Here is a 21,569-nt window from a genome sequence, read left to right on the forward strand (position 1 = left end):
TTACTGGCGAGACTGCTCTTCAACTCCTGTGTGTGTAACTTATTTTATAACGTACTTTAGTAACGTCAACTTACACGACAAACAATCTTATTTTCCAACTAACCAAGTAGCTAGTTGAGTGGCCTAAACCTGCAGGGGTTTTGTTTCACTTTGTAGCGTTAGTTTCACTTTCAGAACGTTCCACGTGCATTTTGGTTCATCTCAAGCTTTCGCATGGTCTAATATGCACTGATGATTCCCGTTAAATCAGCAGATGTTATTAAGAATAGGTGCAGAGTGACATTGACTTCAACGCGTCTAATTATGTCTTCTTCAAAAGTCAGCACAGATTCAGTCATTCTGGGCAATCAATAGAACTACAACTCTGACGTCCTGATGGGACGTATTAACAGAAAATGTTACTTTCATTGAAAAAGGTGATTGCACTTTGAGTCTTGTTCTCCTCACTCGGCCCAGTCCATTTTGTCGTCATATTGTATGGATGCAGTCTGTCAATATTTCTGTTATTGTAGTGTACCTCATCCTCCCTTCTCTGACCCTACTCTCCTTTTGCATTTCCTTGGTTCAAAGCAGCATTTTAGCACAGTCAGAGCAGCTGTTCTCAACTCCCTCAATGCATTCGTAATCTCTGCAGAATCTACGACAAGCACCACCTACCCGCTTTCCTTTCAACCCGCCCGGCTCAGAGAAAGCACCAACAGCCCAAATCCAGTCCTGACAGTAAAATGCTGCACTTTATAAACCAACCAGTCCACCACTGAGTGATGTGGCTGCCCGCTGCCCATCTAAGAAAGTGTGTGTTTGTCTGTGTGTGCGTGTTAGGTCAGAATGGTGTACTATGAGCCTTCATTTTTCCCAAACTGAGGGAAAACACTTTGAATGTCCTCAGATCATCTCTTTTTAATACTTGTTCACTCTCCATCCTCCCTCTCCTACATGTCGTCTGCTTTGTCTCCCCTGTTCTCTGACTTCTCTCTATGTGTCCGTTTGAATGTGTGTGGGCCCCTGTGTGTGTGTGTGTGTGTTTGCACATGCGTACTTTTGTGCACACGTGCCTGTGCACATGGGTATCCGCATGTGTGTGTGTGTGTGTGTTCCTTTCTGTGTGTGTGTGCATGTATGTTGTCTGGGTGTGTTTTCCCTCTGGCCAGGTGAGAAGGTCATGCAGGATGATGAGTTTACCTGTGACCTTTTCCGCTTCCTGCAGCTGCTCTGTGAAGGACACAACTCAGGTGTGTGTGCATGTTGTCTATTCCATAAATTGATCTGTATATGTACAATGTGGGGTACGTTTATTAATCCTGATTATGGTTTGAATGGACGTATGTGTCAACATTGTTTGTTTTAATCAACCTAATAATTGTTTGGTTTTACCCCTTATATTTTGGGCCATTACATAAAATGTCACAGAAATGCTACCACCACTTTATTTATTTAAATTGCAGTTCTTTGTTACATCCTGTTTTAGACTTCCAGAACTACTTGAGGACGCAAACGGGGAACAATACCACGGTGAACATCATTATCTCTACAGTGGACTACCTCCTCAGAGTGCAGGTGAGCTGCTTTTGTTCACCTCTGCTGTCCTCACTAGGTCATACAAACCAACACATAACTTCCATTATTTTAGATTAGACAGTCTAGAGTGTACTTAAGGAACACAAATACTACTGGTATCCTTTACTGTAGTGTAAAAGGAAATGATTATTTTCTCTTTTACATTTATTTTGTATTCATACAGCTATGAAGCCATTTCATGCACCTGCTTTATATCTGATCACCCAAAATGTTTTTCACATTTTCCACCATTACCTAAATGTACACTCCTCTTCCAAGAAGGTATTTTGGTATCATATACCTGTGCACAGACCCATCACACCTTGGTTTTACATTTTCTATATTTGTATCCTAGACAAACTGTGTTCACCATTTTGCATTCTTGCAGTAAATCAAAGCAATGTATGATTGTCAACACCATTTGAATGTCCCCCCAAAGACATAAAAATAGTAAAAACTGACAGTAAATGCAAAGTCAGTTTTGTATGCACTTCACGTACACTATGCTCCACAATGGTATTCTATTTCTTCTACTACTACAACCAGTGTTACTACACCCCTATGAATAACTAGAAAAGTGCACTCAGTCACGGGCAGATCCATCAAGTGCGTCTCCCACCTGCCGTCCAAACAAAGAGACGTTGAAAACCATTAAATCGTCCCTCCGGCTCCCACTAAGGCAAGATCATACAAAACAATTATGAAATTAAGTTAAAGGTTACAAGGCGGCCAGCCTGGTGAAAATCATCTCTCGGATGATCAAAACTCTTCCATCATTTTGTTTAACTGGTCGTTAATCTGTCCTTGTTGTCATCTTCTATCTGTTCCAGGAGTCCATCAGTGATTTCTATTGGTATTATTCTGGTAAAGATGTTATTGACGAGCAGGGCCAGAGGAATTTCTCCAAGGCAATAAATGTGGCCAAGCAGGTTTTCAACACTCTCACAGAGTACATCCAGGTACAATACAACACTGAAACTATTACTATTTAAATGACTGTTATGAGGAATAAACTAAAGTGGATGAAAGGGTCTTAAATTAATAATAATTAAAGGTATGTAACGGTCCTAATTAGTCGTTGTTGTTTATTTAAGGTACCTTACCACAATACTTTATGGGTCCATTGCTTTGCTGAATTTAGATGCTATGAGCAAGACAGAGAGCTTCCACACTTTAGAACATATCGATCTGAGGAAATGTTTACAGTCACACTAATGATATTAAAAAGGGGTTATTCTGGCAGTAGCCATGCTTGTCTGTTTCTGAGTATGACAAGAAATCTGACAAAAACATATTCTGTATAGTAGATGGACAGCTTGATAAGCAACATTACCTCAATATGCTGCTAATTAGGTTGGCTGTGACTAACGCAGGTCTAATTGTAGGAAATCTGATTCTGATTACTATTTTGGTTGTAGGGTCCGTGTACTGGTAACCAGCAGAGTCTGGCCCACAGTCGGCTGTGGGACGCCGTGGTCGGGTTTCTGCATGTCTTCGCTCATATGCAGATGAAATTGTCTCAGGTGAGTTGAAGTCACTTGGAGACAAGGTGGTGACAACATGTTCACCCCCTCAAACAAGTGAATGAAGGATGAAGCGTTTTGCTCACTGCAGAAAATACACTTCACTACCAGCCAGTCTCACAACCCTGTCCCCATCACATGTGTGGAAACCCTCCTGGAACTCCTCAACCTGAAAACCTATCAAAATATTATAATATAGGTAGTTGTCTCTGTAATGGCAGGTTGATAGATCTCTCTTTCTTTTTTCCACATCAGGACTCTAGTCAGATTGAACTCCTAAAGGAACTGATGGATCTTCAGAAAGACATGGTGGTCATGCTGCTGTCCATGCTGGAAGGTACATTTGCTTGCAGGAGTATTCATTATATGACATTTTAAAGCAGATGAGGCTCAGGGAGAGAGTTCATAGAATGACAGGAACATTCTACAGATGTTTAATTGCATATTGAAAATTCTTATAAGTGAGTTAACACACATGGCCTCTAATGGGTTTCTCCATGTTGCTCTCTATAGTAGTGCTCGACAGGCTAATGATGCAGTGAATACACTCATTTGGGTGACTGCATGCATATTGTATTCTAAAAGACTACCTGACAAAAATAGCTGTTATAATTAGAACAAACAAGTTAAAGAGAAACCTTTTTTTCTAAAAGCTTTGTGTAAGTCTAATGTAATTCCCAACCTGCTCACCCACCGGCAGAAGGTTACCAAATTGTGGAAAAGATGCACCATTGACTGTAAATCTGAAGTAAAAGTATTCACTGCACTGCAAAGTGTGACATGGGTGACATATGGGTGTCGGCATCTTGGTTTTTGGCAGTCGTCATCTTGTCTTTTTTGGACACTGACTCAAGAGGGTTGAACTATGGTCAACAGAGCGCTGAATAGGACATTTTAACCGATCATAACGGTTCAAATGACAGCAATTGACTAAATTTTCTATTATATCTACTATATCGAGATTTGAATCTGAATCAGAATCGCCATTATTTTCTAAATTGATATTTTTAAAATAATATTTTGACACAGGCTTTGTCTCTTGTGAATGGTTGGAAATGTGTCACGTTGTGTCGCGGTTTCACAGGTAATGTGGTGAATGGGACCATTGGGAAGCAGATGGTGGACATGCTGGTGGAGTCCTCCAACAATGTCGAGATGATCCTCAAGTTTTTCGACATGTTCCTCAAGCTCAAAGACTTGACCTCCTCAGACGCTTTCAAAGAGTATGACCCTGACGGAAAAGGCAAGGCTCTGAACCACATTTACCCTTCCTCACATTTGTCATTGGGGCAGCATTGGGGTGAGATCATCACATGGAGCAGCGGATGATTCATATGTTCATGATTTTACTCCCAGGCGTCATCTCCAAGAGGGACTTTCATAAGGCCATGGAAAGCCACAAACACTACACCCAGTCTGAGACCGACTTCCTGCTCTCATGTGCTGAGACTGATGAGAATGAGCTCCTGGACTATGAAGAATTTGTGGAGCGCTTTCATGAGCCAGCCAAGGTAATGACCTAAATGTTTGCAAGTCTTATAAGGGCCTTAACTTGTCCAAATATAAGGCCTTTAGTCCTTCAAATCTGTTGATAAAATCTATTCTTAGAGAATGGTTTTAACATCTCAAATGGGGTTTAGCGGAAGATCCCACTTGTTATTTCTATTCATCTGTATCCGTCCTCTCTCCTGCTTTTCCATTAGTTGTACTAATGAGCTGGGGATATTTGGATTGTCTTAGTATAATTGGGTAGAATTCTTTGTATTTTCTGTATATGCCAACATCCTGTGTTCATGGGCATCTTGATTGGCAGCTCACTCAGACATATTGGATGTAACTATGTAACCATCCTCAATTGAAACCTCCTAATTTACTACTGAATTTAAAACAAGATTTTTGACGTGGAGTGTTTTATTACAACAGCGTCTTTGATTCATTGTATGTTAAACACCTAAATAAATTACAGAAGTCGAATAGGAGAGTTAATATTCCAAGAAACATACTGACATATTGATAATTCAAGTTCAGGGGTATGTCAAAGACCTTAAATGCCAATAAGATTTGGATAATTTGCAAAAGAAGTATAAAAGGTGTTACCTATGTCCAACATACATTTAAAAATAATACCTGGAAATTATAAGGCAAATGTCTTTATTCTTTATTAGAATGTAATCCTGACAATGATTGATACATGTGATGTATGGATATCTAAATCAAATCAAGCATTTTCAATAAATCATGTTAGATGTTCAATATCTTTTTATTTCTAGTACTTCTTTGTTAAGTCTGACTTGACTTTCAGTTATGTACTCCCAGAATTTCCCCTGGCTCTGTTTATTTATTTTTCTAAATTTCTAAAACGGCCCTGACTTGTTACAGTTTAGTTGAAATCTTAAACATGGACTGTTATTCAAAAGGACATTGGCTTCAATGTGGCGGTTTTGCTGACCAACCTGTCGGAGCACATGCCCCATGACACCCGGCTGCAGACCTTCCTGGAGCTGGCGGACAGCGTGCTCAACTACTTCCAACCCTACCTGGGTCGGATTGAGATCATGGGCAGTGCCAAGCGCATCGAGAGGGTTTACTTTGAGATCAGCGAGTCCAGTCGAACACAGTGGGAGAAACCTCAGGTAAACCGTGTCTATCTGTGTATCTCAACCTCATTTGGCTACAGTGTCCTTCGTGTGTGTTCCTTCACACCTGTAACCTCTGCACAGGTCAAGGAATCCAAGCGCCAGTTCATCTTTGATGTGGTGAACGAAGGAGGGGAGAAGGAGAAGATGGAGCTATTCGTGAACTTCTGCGAGGACACCATCTTTGAGATGCAGCTGGCGGCTCGGATGTCTGACGCCGGCGAGCGCTCCGCGGTGAAGGAGGAGAGTGAGCGGGAGAAGCCAGACGAGGAGAACCCTGAGATGGGCTTCTTCTCTGTCACCACTGTCCGCATGGCTCTGTTGGCTTTGCAATACAATGTCATGCTGCTGCTAAAGGTGAGGGCTCACACAGCACCACCACAGCTAACAGTCAAAGTGAGTATTTTAAAGGAACGGCTATTTTTCTGTGCGTGTGTACACTAACTGGTCAGAGTGCTGGGTCGGTGGTCCATCACTGTGCTTTAGAAGGGTTGGTAGGTGTATTCCAACCTGCTGTCCACCTGCTCCCAGTCTGTACAAGCATTGAGCCTATAGACACGCATGAAACATATCTCTGTCCATCACGTTGTGACACGCGCTTTGATGGGATTTGCAACCAAGCGGTACCCAGCATCTTCTCTACAGACTCTGCATCCGAAGCCCTTCCTCTTACCTCAAGGACTTTGTTTTTCCCGCAGTGAGTCCTGCCAGTATTAGTGCTGGTCTCCTCTATCATACAAGCACTTTTGTCTGGCGTACAATAATAACAGACAGGAGACTTAACAGCACACAGAATTACCACCACCCAAAATCAACATAAAATGAATAATCCTTGTAGTGACTTTCAGGAAACATAACTGTGGATGCCTGTTAATACTCCAAAGGATCTACAGAATTGACCATTCAACGCTTCTTCTTCTCTCTCTTCAGGTACTGTCGATGAAGACTTTGAAGAAGCAGATGAAGAGGATAAAGAACATGACAGTTAAGGACATGGTGACCACCCTGGTGTCTTTCTATTGGTCAGTGTTGCTGGGCCTACTCCACGTGGCGTTCAGTGTAGCCCGAGGATTTTGCCGAATCTTCCACAGCAGCTTCATGGGAGGCAATCTTGTGGAGGGGGCCAAGAGCCTTAAGGTTGTTGTGCATATTTCTGAAAGAGTGGCGCACTTCATCCACAGCTCATAATAACAAACTAAACACATGAACTGCCTCCACCCCAGGTGTCAGAGCTGCTGGCCAACATGCCTGACCCCACCCAGGACGAGGTGAGGGGCGAAGGGGAGGACAGAGACAAGAGACCCTCTGCTAAAGAGGACCTGGCTGATCTGGCAGTCAACACCAGTGAGACCGAGCTGCTGTCGGACATCTTTGGCCTGGATTTGAGAAGAGAGGGAGGGCAGTACAAGATCACCCCACATAATCCCAACGCCAGCCTGACACAACTGCTCAACTCCCCGGTTCCTTCCTCGACACCCCCGACCCCGCCCACAGCATCCCCACCTGAGCTCAGACGGCGGCATCAGGTAAGTCTAAGTTACTTCCTGTTACCTGTTACCTGTTACCGTTGACTGCATCATTTTACTTTGCAGAACAAAAGAGAATATTCAATATTAAAGGCTCACTCCAACACTCATGATCACTGAGAAAAACGTCACGAGTCAACGATTCCACTTTAGCAGGAAGTGTGTGTTCATTAAGGATCAACCATTGTAAAAACAAAAAAATGTTTTAAAGGGCCTTTTAGCCATGCAGCTAGCAGGGCTAAAATACACTCATCCACAAACAGGCTTGTTCTTTTCTTTTTTTCTGTTTCAGTCGGAGAGCTCTTCCTTGGAGGAGAAGGAAGCGACAGCAGAGACAGAATGTGAACCTGAGAAATCATCAGAGTATGTACATTTGTGTCATTCAATGTGATTGCTACCGATGTTATAGCTATGGCAGACAGAAAAAGGAATCACTGGATGGACAGTGCAGACTCGGAAGTAACGTGTACAGCTACGAAACGCCACCGTTAATTGTTGTAATAATTTAAAGGGGGAAAATACAAAAGTGTGTAGTTGTACTAACCAGCCGTTTTCCACTCACACCATTGCTCAGTTAACTCAGTGTTAACTCAGTTAACAGAACTATACGTATATTAGTGAAATAATTTGCCAAGGAACGTCCTTCATACATGGTGGTTAGTAATAACTTAAATCTAGTAGGCTGATCAAGTAATCTGTTCATAATTTTATCTATCGAACAATATGAATATGTTGAGTTTTAAATATACATGAGCTCGGCATGTTAGCACCTTATTATTATGTTTTTCTGTACAAACATGTATTTCACACAAGGTAAAAAGTCACAGCTGTATCCATAAGGCCGGACCAATTCACTCTAACAGAGAGACCAGCTAATGAACATTATTTTAGATTATTGATGGATAGATAAAGATAGATTGTGAAAGCACAAGCTTATGCTGGTACCTTAAAAAAAACAGATGAACTTCTGACTTTTCATGGGTAACTTATTTTTCTATAACAATCTAGATAAAATGCCCTGCCATAATGCACTGCCAGTGGCAAATAGCTTTGTTTTTTGTGTTTTTTTTTATTTAATAAAGTTTATGTTGAGATTTACAACATATATATACAGTATATATATATATATATATATATATATATATATATATATATATATATATATATATATATATATATATATATATATATATATATATATATATATACTTACACTTAACTGCTATTGTGTAAAGGGAATGCTGCTGGTGAAAAGCACCTAATTTTTTTCAGGTTTGTACAAATAAAAGAGTGTAACACTACTTTTGAATCATTATTAGTCATATCAATCATTGAATTCAATGCATTTTAATGTGATTATTGCAATTAATGCAGAGATTACCGGAATTAATCAAAATCGTAATCGTTGCCCAACACTAAAATATAGATATTTACATCTGGGCTTTGGTATATAAATCTTTATTTTCAGTCCATTCACTTAGCCCTCTAAATGTCTCAACTGTTTTGTGATTTCAGGGCTGGACATGTAGAGAAACCAGAGAAACAACAGACGAATGAGAAGATAAAGCCAAAAGTGAGAAGGCATCACACCTCAAAGTCTGATGAGCCAGATCTGCAGGAGTCTGCTTTCCTGAAGAAGATTATAGCCTACCAGAGGAAGCTGCTGGTACTGGAAACTTCTCTGTCCTTATGTTTCAGCCATTATGATGTACTTTTTTTTGTTGCTGTAACTTCCTTCTGCTCTTACTGCCCTCCTAATGTGATTCTAGTGGATTGAAGAATATATACTGTCATCCCCGTTCTACGTCAAGAGCTGTTCAGTTGAAGCTAAAATGAGGATTTACCGGCTGAGTTACACAATACCTTTCACACTTCTGAATAGCACCTTTAGAACCAAATTCCCTCCTTGTTACACCGTCCCTCCACTGCAGTTGCCATGCGGAGTGGGTCCAGGGACACACAAAGAGCCTTCAAAATAAAAAGGCTGTGCAGTTGGAACATACCCACTTCATTTTTATGAAGTTATTCACTTCTAGCCTGCTAAATCCTCATATTAACTTGGATTAACTTTAGACAGAACAAGAACCCACCACTTTTTGAAGGCGGACAACCCTCACAAGTCGATGCACTTTTTGGGGCTAATGTTGTCTAGTGTCTGTGAGCTGGTTTTGGATCACCCCGACAGTAGCAGCACTTCTCCCTGTCTCTCCTGCAGAACTACTTTGCCAGGAACTTCTACAACATGAGGATGCTAGCGCTGTTTGTCGCCTTTGCAATCAATTTCATCCTCCTGTTCTATAAGGTAATTTTGTCGCATGAATGTTGTTGTCAGTCAGGGGATGGAAACGCGCAGTTTGTCACAGACCCTTTTTCCTTTCGTTATATGGAGAAAGAGAAGTAATGGCTCAGTCAGACCAACAAGAAATGCAGTAAGAGTCTGCGTTTGTATGCTGATAAGGGGTAAAGCTAGAAAATGAAATATAACACTGGTTTGAGCTGTTAACAATGAGGCCTTTTATTTGTTTTGTTTCATCCAACTTAACAAAAAACAAACATATAATGGGTCTAAATGAGTTATAAATTGTTTTAGCGTCAGGTTAAAGACTGTACCAATGTTTGATTCAATGGGATCCTCATCAGGTCAATCTAATAAATCATAAAGAAAGGTATTATTCCAGATATACATTTAACATAGATTCATATGTCAATGGAATCCACATACATCATACAATAATATGCTCTGTAAGAAACAGGCACAGATGTGGCAGACCTGATTCAGTTCAATTCAATTCATTTTATTCTGTATAGCCCAAAATCGCAAATTACAATTTTGCCTCAGAGGGCTTTACAGTCTGTACACATGCAACATCCTCTGTCCCGAAACCCTCACATCGGCACAGGAAAAATACCTGATGTGCAACAGCTAAAATGAAGTGTTTCAGACAGGTATTTTCAGACAGTGTTACATAGGAAGTCCAAAGTACAACTATTAAATGTCCCCTTTAAACAACCATTCAAATGGTTCCTTCTAGGTGTCGACATCGTCCTCATCTGTGGTTGAGGAAATGGAGGTGATGTACACCAGCAGCCAACCAGACAACAGAGTTCAGTGGGACCCACTGGGAGGAGAGGCGATGGAGACGAAGGAAGAGGGGATGGAGGAGAGCGGAGAGCCCCTGAAGCCTGTCACAGTGCGTTTTGTCCTGGAGGAGAGCACTGGGTACATGGAGCCCATGTTACGGATCCTGGCTGTCCTGCACACGGTCATCTCCTTCTTTTGCATCATTGGATACTACTGTCTCAAGGCAGGATACTGACTGGTTCAGCAGAAATAATTACAAACATTCGAATCTCTATCCACAACTTTTTCAATAAATAAAATAATTTGTTCAAGCATTCTGACATTTAATCCTGTCAGAGAATTGTTTTAATATTTGAAATCCAAGGCTTTTAACTTCATCATTTACTTTTGTATTGGCATGTGTATGTAGGTACCACTGGTGATATTTAAGCGTGAAAAGGAGGTGGCCAGGAAGCTGGAATTTGATGGCCTTTACATCACAGAACAACCATCTGAGGATGACATCAAAGGACAGTGGGACAGACTGGTAATCAACACACAGTGAGTAGGCCCTATGTGTGAATGGGGGGGCGTAGAGCCTGGAGTGTACGCGGTATATGCAGCAGTATCAAATGGCAGTGCTTGTAGATGTGTGAAGAACCAGGAGGAGGAATATGAGATGTGCTTTAAAGTGAGTTGAAAATAATGCACCTTTATGTGTGTCCTCTGATTTTCAGATCTTTCCCCAACAACTATTGGGATAAGTTTGTGAAGAGGAAGGTAGGTCTTGCTCTTTTTTTAGACCTGGGCCCATAATAACACAGTCTTTTATCTTTACCAGGAGTCTTAGGAGCAGGAGTCTTCTTACAAAGCCACGTCCACTAAAGAACAATACTGAGATAGTTCTTTAGGGAATCAATTCCCGAGCCGAGAGCAGCCTCCGAGGAAAATATTCTTCAGTTAATCTTCAGTTTAAAAGAGAAAAATTCAGACAAATAAAGATGATTGATTTTTTTCAAGTTTAAGTTTTGCAACTAACATCATCCTCCAACTTTTGAATATGTTTTTTTATTTTCAGTTAGAGAATACTTAGTTCAAACTCCAAAGAATGAATCCACAACAAGTGGTTGCAACAAAACCTAATGGTGACGTCCAAAATGCACCTCACAAAGAGTCTGTGTGTGTGACAAGCAGCTCTAAGGGAGCATGCTGCTTCTCTGCAGGACTTTGGATTTAGAACATACTTTTAACATTTCATTTGGACAGTAGGTTTCATTACAACCACACAGAGACAGTGTACTGACTTTGGGTCTCAGTAACAAACACAATGTTACTCCAAATCACACATAGAATCACATGTGATATAATTTAGCCTGACAGAGGGAGCTGTGTGCCACTTTGACAGGGCCTCGACGTCTCCTCAGAGATGCTATTTCAGTTATATTCTCTCCTCTTTTGTGGTTTTAACAATAGCTAATGAATAATGAAAGTTTGAAAACATACAGTGTCGTCTGCATTTAGCTGCATAGAACCAGAGCAGGGCATGCTTTTCTTCTGTAATTCTGGAAGCAAGATTAGATAAATATGAAGCAGTGTAAACATTGTGAGCCTGTAGCTGCCAGCTGCTGTAGATGTGCTGGCAATATAAAAACAACTTGAAAGTGTTTCTCCCGCTCTTCCTCAGGTGATGGATAAATATGGAGAGTTCTACGGCCACGACCGCATCAGTGAGCTGCTGGGAATGGACAAAGCTGCTCTGGACTTCAGTGACTCTCACAAAAAGAGAAAGCCCAGGAGAGACAGCTCACTGGCAGCTGTGTGAGTATTCTGTGTGTTATAAGGCTTCCCATACACACTAAGAGTTTCACTGCAGGTCAACGATCTGTGTGGAGAGGAAAAGCAGTGGAACCGTCTGAAGATGGCTCATTTTTGATTAGTTCAAAATTTGATTGTGAACTGGCTACAATCCGGTCCAATCTAGGACATTGACTTGCTAATCAGTATGTGGACAATGAGCAATGCATAGAAAAGGAAGTCCAGGACCAGATATCTGCTGGTATCACAGGATCCCAGACAATAAACATTGAAACAGGGATAATATGTTTTTGGAGGTGAAACTGGAAGTTTCCACTTCCCTGGGTTCCCTAGATTAAAAAATGATGATTTTTTCTTCGGAATCACACAGTCGAACAACGTTTATGATACTTTTATGATTCGTGAAGCTATCAGCAGAAGTAAAAAGCTAACGTGAGGCTTAATCCGTGTCATGTGGTGTCACACGTGATTGTCCTCTGTGAACATCTTCTTCTGTTATCAGGCTGAACTCCATTGACGTCAAGTACCAAATCTGGAAGTTGGGAGTTGTATTCACAGACAATGTAAGTATGTAGAGGAGCAGCGCGGAATGTCTCCCTCAATGTGGATCCACCGCAGTATTTCCCTTTCACTAATGCCAGGCTTGTTTTTAAATATTGGAATATTTTATGAATTAAGTATTTATTAGCTGGGCATGGACAGCAAAAAACGGTTAAACTAAAACCCCCAAATCTTTAAGCATCTTCTTTATTAATGGGTTATGACATAATTATTTCAATTTTGTGTAAAGAAAAGTAAAACATTTGAAGAAAGACTTGAATAATATATACAATAACATGGTAAAAGTTTTATCAATGTTAATGTTGTGCTGTCGTCTCATTGAGCCATACAGTAAACAGTCCTTAGTTATGAGCTGTTAGTGCAACCTTTAAATGATTTGACTAACATCTCCCCTCCTGGCTCCTTGCAGTCCTTCCTCTATCTGGCCTGGTACATGACCATGTCGATCCTGGGCCACTATAACAACTTTTTTTTTGCTGCCCATCTGCTCGACATCGCCATGGGGTTCAAGACGCTCCGTACCATCCTGTCCTCAGTCACCCACAACGGAAAACAGGTATAGTCAACACAAATACGTCTGCACACATATATTAGCATTAGCTCGCTCGTAGTCAAACTATTTAATGTGTTATCAGATACCATAGTCTAACGTTCCACTGACACACTAGACAGCTAGCTCACTCTCTTCTATGCTAATGATATACACCATAGTTCTACCTCAAATACATTAAAGACTATTTTCTCCTTGAGTTAAATGAGGACAGGAGACAGATGCTACCCTTCCGCCTGCCACACCACACCACTGTATGTCCATAAATAGTCTAAAACACTACAGTTGGTTTATCAACAAGGTCCAACAGAATGAGACCACATCCTGCATCCTTACACGGACCAGCCTTCAGGATCACATTCCACCATGTGGTGTGGTGGCTCATGGAGTAGTGTGACTCGCTGGGAGCCGCAAGGTTGGCGGTTCGAATCCCGGCTGCTCCATGTGCCATGTCAAAGTGTCCCTGTGCAAGACACCTAACCCCTAATTGCTCCACAGGCAAACTGTTAGCCATGGTGAAAGTGCAAAGTAAGTCGCTTTGGATAAAAGCATCAGCTAAATGACATGTAATGTAACTTCAATTTCACTAACATTGTATACAAATGTCCTCTGTCTGCAGTGCATGCTTAGGCCTAAATAAATAGACATTTCATTTCCACAACTACCGTTTGGAAGTAATGACACCCACACAGAAGTGACTAGCTGAGTTCAGACTATTAAGCAGCTCGACCTCTCTCCTTCCTTTCAGCTGGTGTTAACTGTTGGCCTCTTAGCAGTTGTGGTGTACCTCTACACAGTAGTGGCCTTCAACTTCTTCAGGAAGTTTTACAACAAGGGTGAAGACGGAGAACTGCCGGACATGAAGTGTGACGACATGTTGACAGTGAGTATGATACGTGTGCAGCTTTAAGGGGAAAGTGGACATAGTCACCGTGCCATTGCCAAATCTTTTTAAGACTACAGTTGTGAAACACTGCGATATATATTTGTGGGAGCACAGTGCTGCAGGACAACATTACACAACCTCCAGTGGCAGTTCATCCCTGAGCCCTTCAGACCTCAGACAGGACCACTTCACTGTCTGACTAGCAACCATGGAATACGGGACTGAAGTCAGTAGATGTAGATAACCAGATTATTAGCTTTTTATAAGCTTATTGTAGACCAAAGAAAATTTGGGTTGATGCCTGTCAGCGCCGAACGCAGAATGTTAACCCAAACTGATGTTAATTCTGTTAGGCATGCGATCATGGGGGTCTGTGTGAATTGAACTTTTTTCTTTTTTTTAAACTAGCCTCAAGTGGCTTATTCTCAATGTACTCAATGTGGCACATTGCATCCGTTAAGACATCTTTTTCTTCAGCTCCATGCAGTAACCTGCTGGAGTTACACATCTCAGTAAAGCCTGTCTCATTTAAAGTAGGAAGTATCCCGAGGATTCTGTCAGTACACTGCGTCCAGCTCCATTTATGGACAGAAAGTCATGGGTCCGAGCTTTCGGTCCGACAGCTTTCCCCCTCAGGCTCTGTATGCGGTTCAGCTGAGCTGCTGCAAGATTACACGCTCTTATTTTTTGCTGTTTATTTTTCAGCCCACTGTCAGCTTTTTAGGAGGAATAGGATCAGAAGGATAAATTCTATGCTACCAACCTGGGGTGCATACAGTTATGAAAGCTCAATTAAAGGCGCTGTTGGGTACAGTAACAATGATGATCCTGGATAACAGGATTTGGAAAAGGAAATCAGTTTCAAGAAGATGAGGTTAGCATCAGTAGCAGCAAAGCTATGGTTAAAGGTGAACTAGGTTTATGTCGCAGGTTAGTAATTCTGTGAGTTTAGAGACTTCAGAGATAGCAGGTTCGATCAGCGTTTTAAACTTCCGGTATCCGGTAGGACGCGTGAACGCGTATTATACTAGTCAGATATCTCCCTCCGTCTTGTCAGTGGTGGAGGGTGGAAACAAAAAAAGACAGAATAAATGACTGCCGTGATGAGGCTGTTCACTGATAGACATACTATAAAAGGACTCTGGTGTGTGTGTGTGTGTGTGCGTGTTTTCTGAGGGTAGGAGGGCGCCTTCTGTCACCCGGAAATTTTAGGACACAGACACACTCTAATCCCCTATAGTCAGTCACCCATAGCATTCCACAGAGCTATTACCTATTAAGGGGCCGCGAGTGGCAGCTCTAAACTGGTCTCCGGGAAGGTGACAGGAGCTTAGTGGGATGGACTGAACAAGGACCACTGCCTCTGGCACGTTTTTGCTCTTTCCTCTCTTAATGTGAATTAATCCCTTACAATAATACTCACAGCAGGATGAGAGGATCTGAGCTGATCTCTTCGCATTCATCTTTCTCTCTCTGTACTGGGGTTTTCCCATCATATTCCCCAGCGTATTCTTTTGAGACTCGGATCATCTTTCCCTCAAATTGTTATCCTTTTCCGCTTGCTTAACATTTTTGTACATTTTCCTCAAATAATTAACATAATCAATGAGCTCTTTAAACAGTCCAATTTCTTCTTATTACTGTAATTTAGTTTGAAATGATCAAAAAGGTTCACAAGGTTAAATGTCTGCCCCCTCCTCTCCCCTTTCTGCCAGTGCTACATGTTCCACATGTATGTAGGTGTGAGAGCAGGTGGAGGGATTGGTGACCAGATTGAGGACCCGGCAGGTGACGAGTATGAGATCTACCGCATCATCTTTGACATTACCTTCTTCTTCTTCGTCATTGTTATCCTCCTGGCCATCATACAGGGTGAGAGATCGGAAACACACACGCACGCCCTCAAAGACAGACAGACAGATGACTCTCTTTAGCTGTTATTGTGCTTAAGCTAAACGTTTAGCAGCAGTAGGTGTCTTTTATGGTTTCCATTAGAACGGTCTAATACCTTGACATTTACCTATACATTTTTGAATTCCACCAAAGACATTCCGCTGGTTGATAGCTAATGTGTACATCATTTGTGGTCTGAACACTCTAGGGTTGATTATTGACGCTTTTGGGGAACTGAGGGACCAGCAGGAACAAGTGAAAGAAGACATGGAGGTAAAGAGATACGCACACGATACTTTACCACTTCAAACAATGTGCTATAATGCAGGTGGACTATATTATATACAGCATATATCAGTGTTTCCCCTCAGGTTTACAGCTTTGGGGGTTGGACTGACCGGCAACAGGGGCGTGGAGGGGTGGGGGGAGTAGTCGTCGTTGTGGACGCGTGCATACATATGTATACACATACTATATACGTTTAAATAACGTTTTGTGTAATGACATCACCTAACACTGACTCGTTTCTCTTCCAGACCAAATGTTTTATCTGTGGAATAGGTAATGACTACTTTGACACAGTGCCACATGGCTTTGAAACGCACACGCTACAGGAGCACAACCTCGCCAACTACCTGTGAGTCCATCTCATAGTGTGTGTGTGTGTGTGTCTTTGAATGTGTGAAGTAGCGTGTTTGTATTGAAAAATGATTGGCTGCAGACTGGGAGACATGATCGGGGTTTCTTGAGCGATGACATCAAATCATTAAACGGCCATCAAGTGCAGCTAGACCCAGGACGCCATGGATCGGGTCTCTGTAAAGATGTGTCTCGACAGTCAACAACCTCCTGTTGCAGAGTTAGAATGAATTGTCCTTCATCCTCTCAAGAGCCACTGGAGTTTGTGCTGGCTGCTCTGGTTGAGTGCTAATTATCTCCAATAGGCATACATGTATTCTCTCATAAGTCAAGTCTTTCTTGAGGTTCACTTTTAAACATTTTTGTTATTGTTGTTATTCTGAAAGTACAGCCTAAATCTATATTTCATCATCATGTGTAATTCTTGTTTTGCCCGTTGAATGGTTGGATTAAATCTGGCTGGTTTGTGTTTGTGCATTCGGGTGTGTTAACGATACTGAAAGATGTTTTCTAATGCCGGTGTGTGTGTGTGTGTGTGTGTCTTTGTATTTCAGATTCTTTGTGATGTACCTCATCAACAAAGATGAAACCGAGCACACAGGCCAGGTAAAGCAGCTAATTTGCCTTTGTTCTCAGTGCATGTACATCACTGTGGTGCTGTAATGTGGTTAGTAGTTTCTGATCCTTACTGCTTGCATCGTTGAAGCCTCAGTATACCCCAACTAAATTGCTCGTTAGGGTCTCTGACGGCACCTGAAACCTTTCTGATGGTGAATCGCGCCTTCTGCCATTTAAGTTTGGCCTTTCGTAGGTAAAAAAGAATCTCCCCTTGGTTGTACGAAGATTGTTGAAGCATATTGAGGCTTGCAATGCCTCAGACCGAGATCCACTTTTTTAATTGTATATGGGCTTAAATTAACATGGTCACTTGTAGTGTTTCAGGGGTGCAACCTCTATTTCTTGTTTTACTCTTTTGACTAGTCGATGACAGCCATGTGTTCTCCTCTGACCAAAAACTAAGCGGTAGCTGAGTTTATTTAATCCTAAGGTGTTGTTCTCTCTAGTGTGTAATTCACCTTTTTGCCACATTTCAATTGTTCATTTGACAAGAATGGAAAAAAAGACTAATTTGAAGCTTCCACTGCTGTTATTAACCTCAGTAGAGCTGACTCTTAATATGTTGTACATAATGTAATCCCTTCCTTCCTTCTTCCATCTCTCTGTCTTGAAGGAATCTTACGTATGGAAGATGTACCAAGAGCGCTGCTGGGAGTTTTTCCCTGCTGGTGACTGTTTCCGGAAACAGTACGAGGATCAGCTTAACTGATCCGTTTCTTGGAGCAACAAACTCTTCCCTTTCATACTTTAACCCGTTCAAAGCCCTCTGAAGCCATTTTGCCATTGCTTTTCCCTGAAACCTTTCTTAAAGTTCTCTAAGAAGATCATGTTCAACAACAACAAGTTCTCGACTTCCTTTCCCATGTGAGGAACCACATCTCCAACAGGCTCCGCCCTAAACCTGGATTTTCCTCATCCAGGCACTCAACTCGCCAGCTTTTCACCAACTTCCAGCACACTTTTCTTGGAATGCGTTGAACTCTGACCTTGTACATAGAAAATACCCGAGTATATGCTGTAAAATAAGGGGCCGGTGGCATGTCAAGGTTTTTGGCTCAGATGAGGACTTTGTTGCTTCATCTTATTCCACATGCGCAGTGACAAGCGGAAAAATGCTACCGGAGCAAAGTCAAAGGAAGTATGAGACGGACAAGGGAGGAGAGCAAAGGAAAAATAAAGAGAATTCTTCCCGAGAGACTGTCAGGACAATGAAATTAGTATGAGGATTTTTACTACTTTTCATGTGTACAATGCACGTTGCATGTAGGTACAGGGTGTGGATAGAACAAAGGAGAATCTGTTCAATGCGCTGTAATCCAACACAACAGCTCTGCAATAGTTGGACCTTTTAGAATCTTGGATGTCAGCTTTTGTTACAAACTGTCAAAGAGGTGAGGGATACAATTCAACTCTAGTTTGTGGTACATGTGAAGTGGAAAGATTTAAGGTGCCTCAAAATAATAATCTAATGCAACACCACCAAACTTCGGGCTCCACAATTACCAGAGTCAAATCAACACCTCTGCGACACGCTCAACAAAAACGGAACGTCCCGATCTTCACAAATAGGGCTGTTTTACTGGATTGAATAAAGGTATAGGTTACAGATGTTAATATTTTGTCCATACCCTGTACATGCCAACACTGTGTGTGAAGGGCTCCCTAACTAAGTGTTCACATTTCTAGCACTATGGTCAAAGTATGTTTTGTTTCACGAACTGACTGACCGGGAAGTCAAGTCATCAACAAGTCATAATCCTACGTCATTATCTACATCGACGACATAAATAAATAAATCCCCCCAAACTATGTTTTCAAAATGGTAAAATTTATTAATGACATGGTTAGTCACTAAATATAAACCTTTTTAATGCTTGTATGCTCCAGTAAGAGGCATGGCCTTAGAATAGAGTCGCTGTCTGTCCAACAGTGTGATCCAGGTCAAAGTAGGTGAGCCACCACTTGTCCGATTGCCATGAAATTCACTGAGCTAATGACAGTCTTGCAACCATTCAGGAAAACGCTAAATATTCCTGCTTCTGGTCGAGGCTTCAAGAATAACTACGAGTCAGCTTCGCTAAGCATCACAGCCTGTAGGTGTCACTAGTCTAGTTGGAGGTTAGGACTTTTTTTCAATTGATGCTACTTAACTAGGGCATGCTCAGTACATTTGTTAATTAAAGGATGTAGTTTTATAAAAAAAAAAAAAGCAATACCGAAGCTGCAAAAAAAGGGATTTGTTTTTACTTTATAGCTTTAAAAAAAGTTATCACATGCTCGTTAACTAAGATGAATATTCAAACAGACTGGACCAACCCATCAATAACAGCTGGAGGACGGGCTGAAGGCATATGAACAATGTATGGATAAGAGCAGTGGGATGGAAGAACGGAGGATACAGTGCCTTACTAAGCCAGGGGTAAGTTATGCAAGTTGGAGGTGGAGAGAGGCATTTCGGAAGGCCTCACATGAATACAAAGCAAACACCGAGGATGACTCCTAGAGCAGGCTGACTGTGGTGGTATTTATAAAAGACAGAAACATGTGTGCGCACTATACAAAAGTGGAAATAGAAGGTGAGAGAGAATTGCCCTCAGGACTTTGTCATTGGGAATTTAAAATGTCTGTCATGCCACAATGGTCCTTGAACACACTGGTGCACCCCTTAGAACTATCACATTTGACATAATTTCACTTTTACGTTGTGCTTGTATTGTATTTGTGCAGTGAAAAGGGAAGGGCAATTCAAAAAAGTGCAGAAGGCTTCGACCTTTATTTTGGGGGACTCCATATACATTTACGTTTATTTATCACTGCTGCCAAACAGCAATCTCCTGGTCTCCAAAACTAAGCTGAAGCGGATACGCAGTCCCTTGAACGGCCACTTGAGGCCGGCTAAATGAGTCGACCGTCTCCTCATGGTAAAATGCCCAGTAAACAATTTCACGTTCTAGTCATAGCAAAATGAAAGACTTATGACTGCAACACAGGGTGTTTGACACAGCCGTAATCATAGCACTGTGGTTGGGGCTTTGTGGTTCGACTTGGGATTCTTATAGTTTTAGTGCTGAGGATAGTAGCCAGGCTGGCTAACGCTAGCAGCTAGAAACCTACCAGGACCTATAAGGAACACCAGCTAACTTTAGCTTGGGCTAGTCACACTGCTAATGCTAACAACAGCAGCTACCCACCAAAATCTACAGTTCATTGTCCCTTTCATATTTTAAACACTTTTTTTCTTGCGGCTTCTTAATTTAGTTATATCTGATTTGGTTGTCACAATAACAACTCTTTGAGAGTTCCATTGCCTATACCACTTTTAATATGGATTAATTGAATTACCATAGCCATGTTTTAGTGCAAATCTTGCTGCAGACATACCGACTGTGTATCCATCTCCTGTCTCATGCAATATAGGAATCAACTTTGAGAGACGGATATCCATAATCCACGACATTGTGTTGTATTGCAATTTTTTCCAACTCCACTAGCGACTTCAATTGTCACACCCCTCACTGGGAAGAAGACTGTGATTAAAGTGGAAGAAAAACAAAAAGCTTGGGTAACTAATTAAATGAATAACATCATGAACAATATATTTTATTTAAAGCACAGTTGTTTTTGCATTATTATTCATTTTTGTGTTGATTGAATGAATGCTTATAGCTGACAAACACTTCGGTTGGTTTATCAGATTTTTATCTTTTTTTTTGGTGATTATCTTATGCAATACATGAAAACGACTTACTGTTTTGTATTTGTATTGACATTTTTCAAAAAAGATATAACTAAAGAAATTGCCATTGCATGATTATTATGCTGGTTTTGATTAACAAATATATCAAAGACACTAACTCTGTGTCATCTATAACTTGTTAAATAGGATTATTTAAGAATTAATATTTCTGTATTATTGTATTTAAGTGTTGTGTCCTTCAATGTAACTCTTAAAGTAATTTGCCACGAGTGCATCCCTAAAAAAAGGGAGTGGCTCTGGCTTATACTCACTTCTCCATCTCTGTTTAAATATACTAAGAGTCAAATATTTATTTGTTAGTATTATTTTAGGCTCAAGCAATAGCCCTTCAGGAAGTGTATGGGAGGTGACTGATATTGTAAATTGCAAACAAAGGCAAAACAAATAAAAGCTTGCTTAACTTTGTCTCAGTTATAAATACAATTACTCATTTAATTCATAATCTATGTATTTATTTAGGCATATGAATAATAATGGAAAGGGAACAACATTTAATTATAAAGATGCAGAAGAGTATATGTTTATATATATATTGTTAGGTCTTTGC

The 21,569-nt window shown here is 41.1% G+C and overlaps 1 protein-coding gene across 5 annotated transcripts in view; it reads left to right on the top strand.

The window, feature by feature from the left end:
* Positions 1–21,427, top strand: part of ryr2a (ryanodine receptor 2a (cardiac)) — a 119,653-nt gene extending 98,226 nt beyond the window's left edge. For all 5 annotated transcript variants that reach the window (XM_037462837.2, XM_037462841.2, XM_037462839.2 and 2 more), the window contains 26 exons: positions 1,152–1,232; positions 1,469–1,557; positions 2,388–2,516; positions 2,976–3,080; positions 3,336–3,417; positions 4,165–4,323; positions 4,437–4,591; positions 5,498–5,713; positions 5,801–6,073; positions 6,647–6,853; positions 6,940–7,242; positions 7,535–7,605; positions 8,758–8,908; positions 9,458–9,544; positions 10,275–10,547; positions 10,734–10,864; positions 11,041–11,083; positions 11,988–12,121; positions 12,621–12,681; positions 13,089–13,235; positions 13,978–14,112; positions 15,831–15,987; positions 16,217–16,281; positions 16,545–16,645; positions 17,202–17,253; positions 17,879–21,427. In XM_037462837.2, the coding sequence (XP_037318734.2) occupies positions 1,152–1,232; positions 1,469–1,557; positions 2,388–2,516; positions 2,976–3,080; positions 3,336–3,417; positions 4,165–4,323; positions 4,437–4,591; positions 5,498–5,713; positions 5,801–6,073; positions 6,647–6,853; positions 6,940–7,242; positions 7,535–7,605; positions 8,758–8,908; positions 9,458–9,544; positions 10,275–10,547; positions 10,734–10,864; positions 11,041–11,083; positions 11,988–12,121; positions 12,621–12,681; positions 13,089–13,235; positions 13,978–14,112; positions 15,831–15,987; positions 16,217–16,281; positions 16,545–16,645; positions 17,202–17,253; positions 17,879–17,974 (3,503 nt within the window). In that variant the 3' untranslated portion in view covers positions 17,975–21,427. The remainder of the gene's footprint in view (positions 1–1,151; positions 1,233–1,468; positions 1,558–2,387; positions 2,517–2,975; positions 3,081–3,335; positions 3,418–4,164; positions 4,324–4,436; positions 4,592–5,497; positions 5,714–5,800; positions 6,074–6,646; positions 6,854–6,939; positions 7,243–7,534; positions 7,606–8,757; positions 8,909–9,457; positions 9,545–10,274; positions 10,548–10,733; positions 10,865–11,040; positions 11,084–11,987; positions 12,122–12,620; positions 12,682–13,088; positions 13,236–13,977; positions 14,113–15,830; positions 15,988–16,216; positions 16,282–16,544; positions 16,646–17,201; positions 17,254–17,878) is intronic.
* The last annotated feature ends 142 nt before the right edge of the window (positions 21,428–21,569 follow it).

The sequence above is a fragment of the Pungitius pungitius genome, chromosome 21 (genome assembly GCF_949316345.1).
Source record: "Pungitius pungitius chromosome 21, fPunPun2.1, whole genome shotgun sequence".
Classification (NCBI taxonomy): domain Eukaryota; kingdom Metazoa; phylum Chordata; class Actinopteri; order Perciformes; family Gasterosteidae; genus Pungitius; species Pungitius pungitius.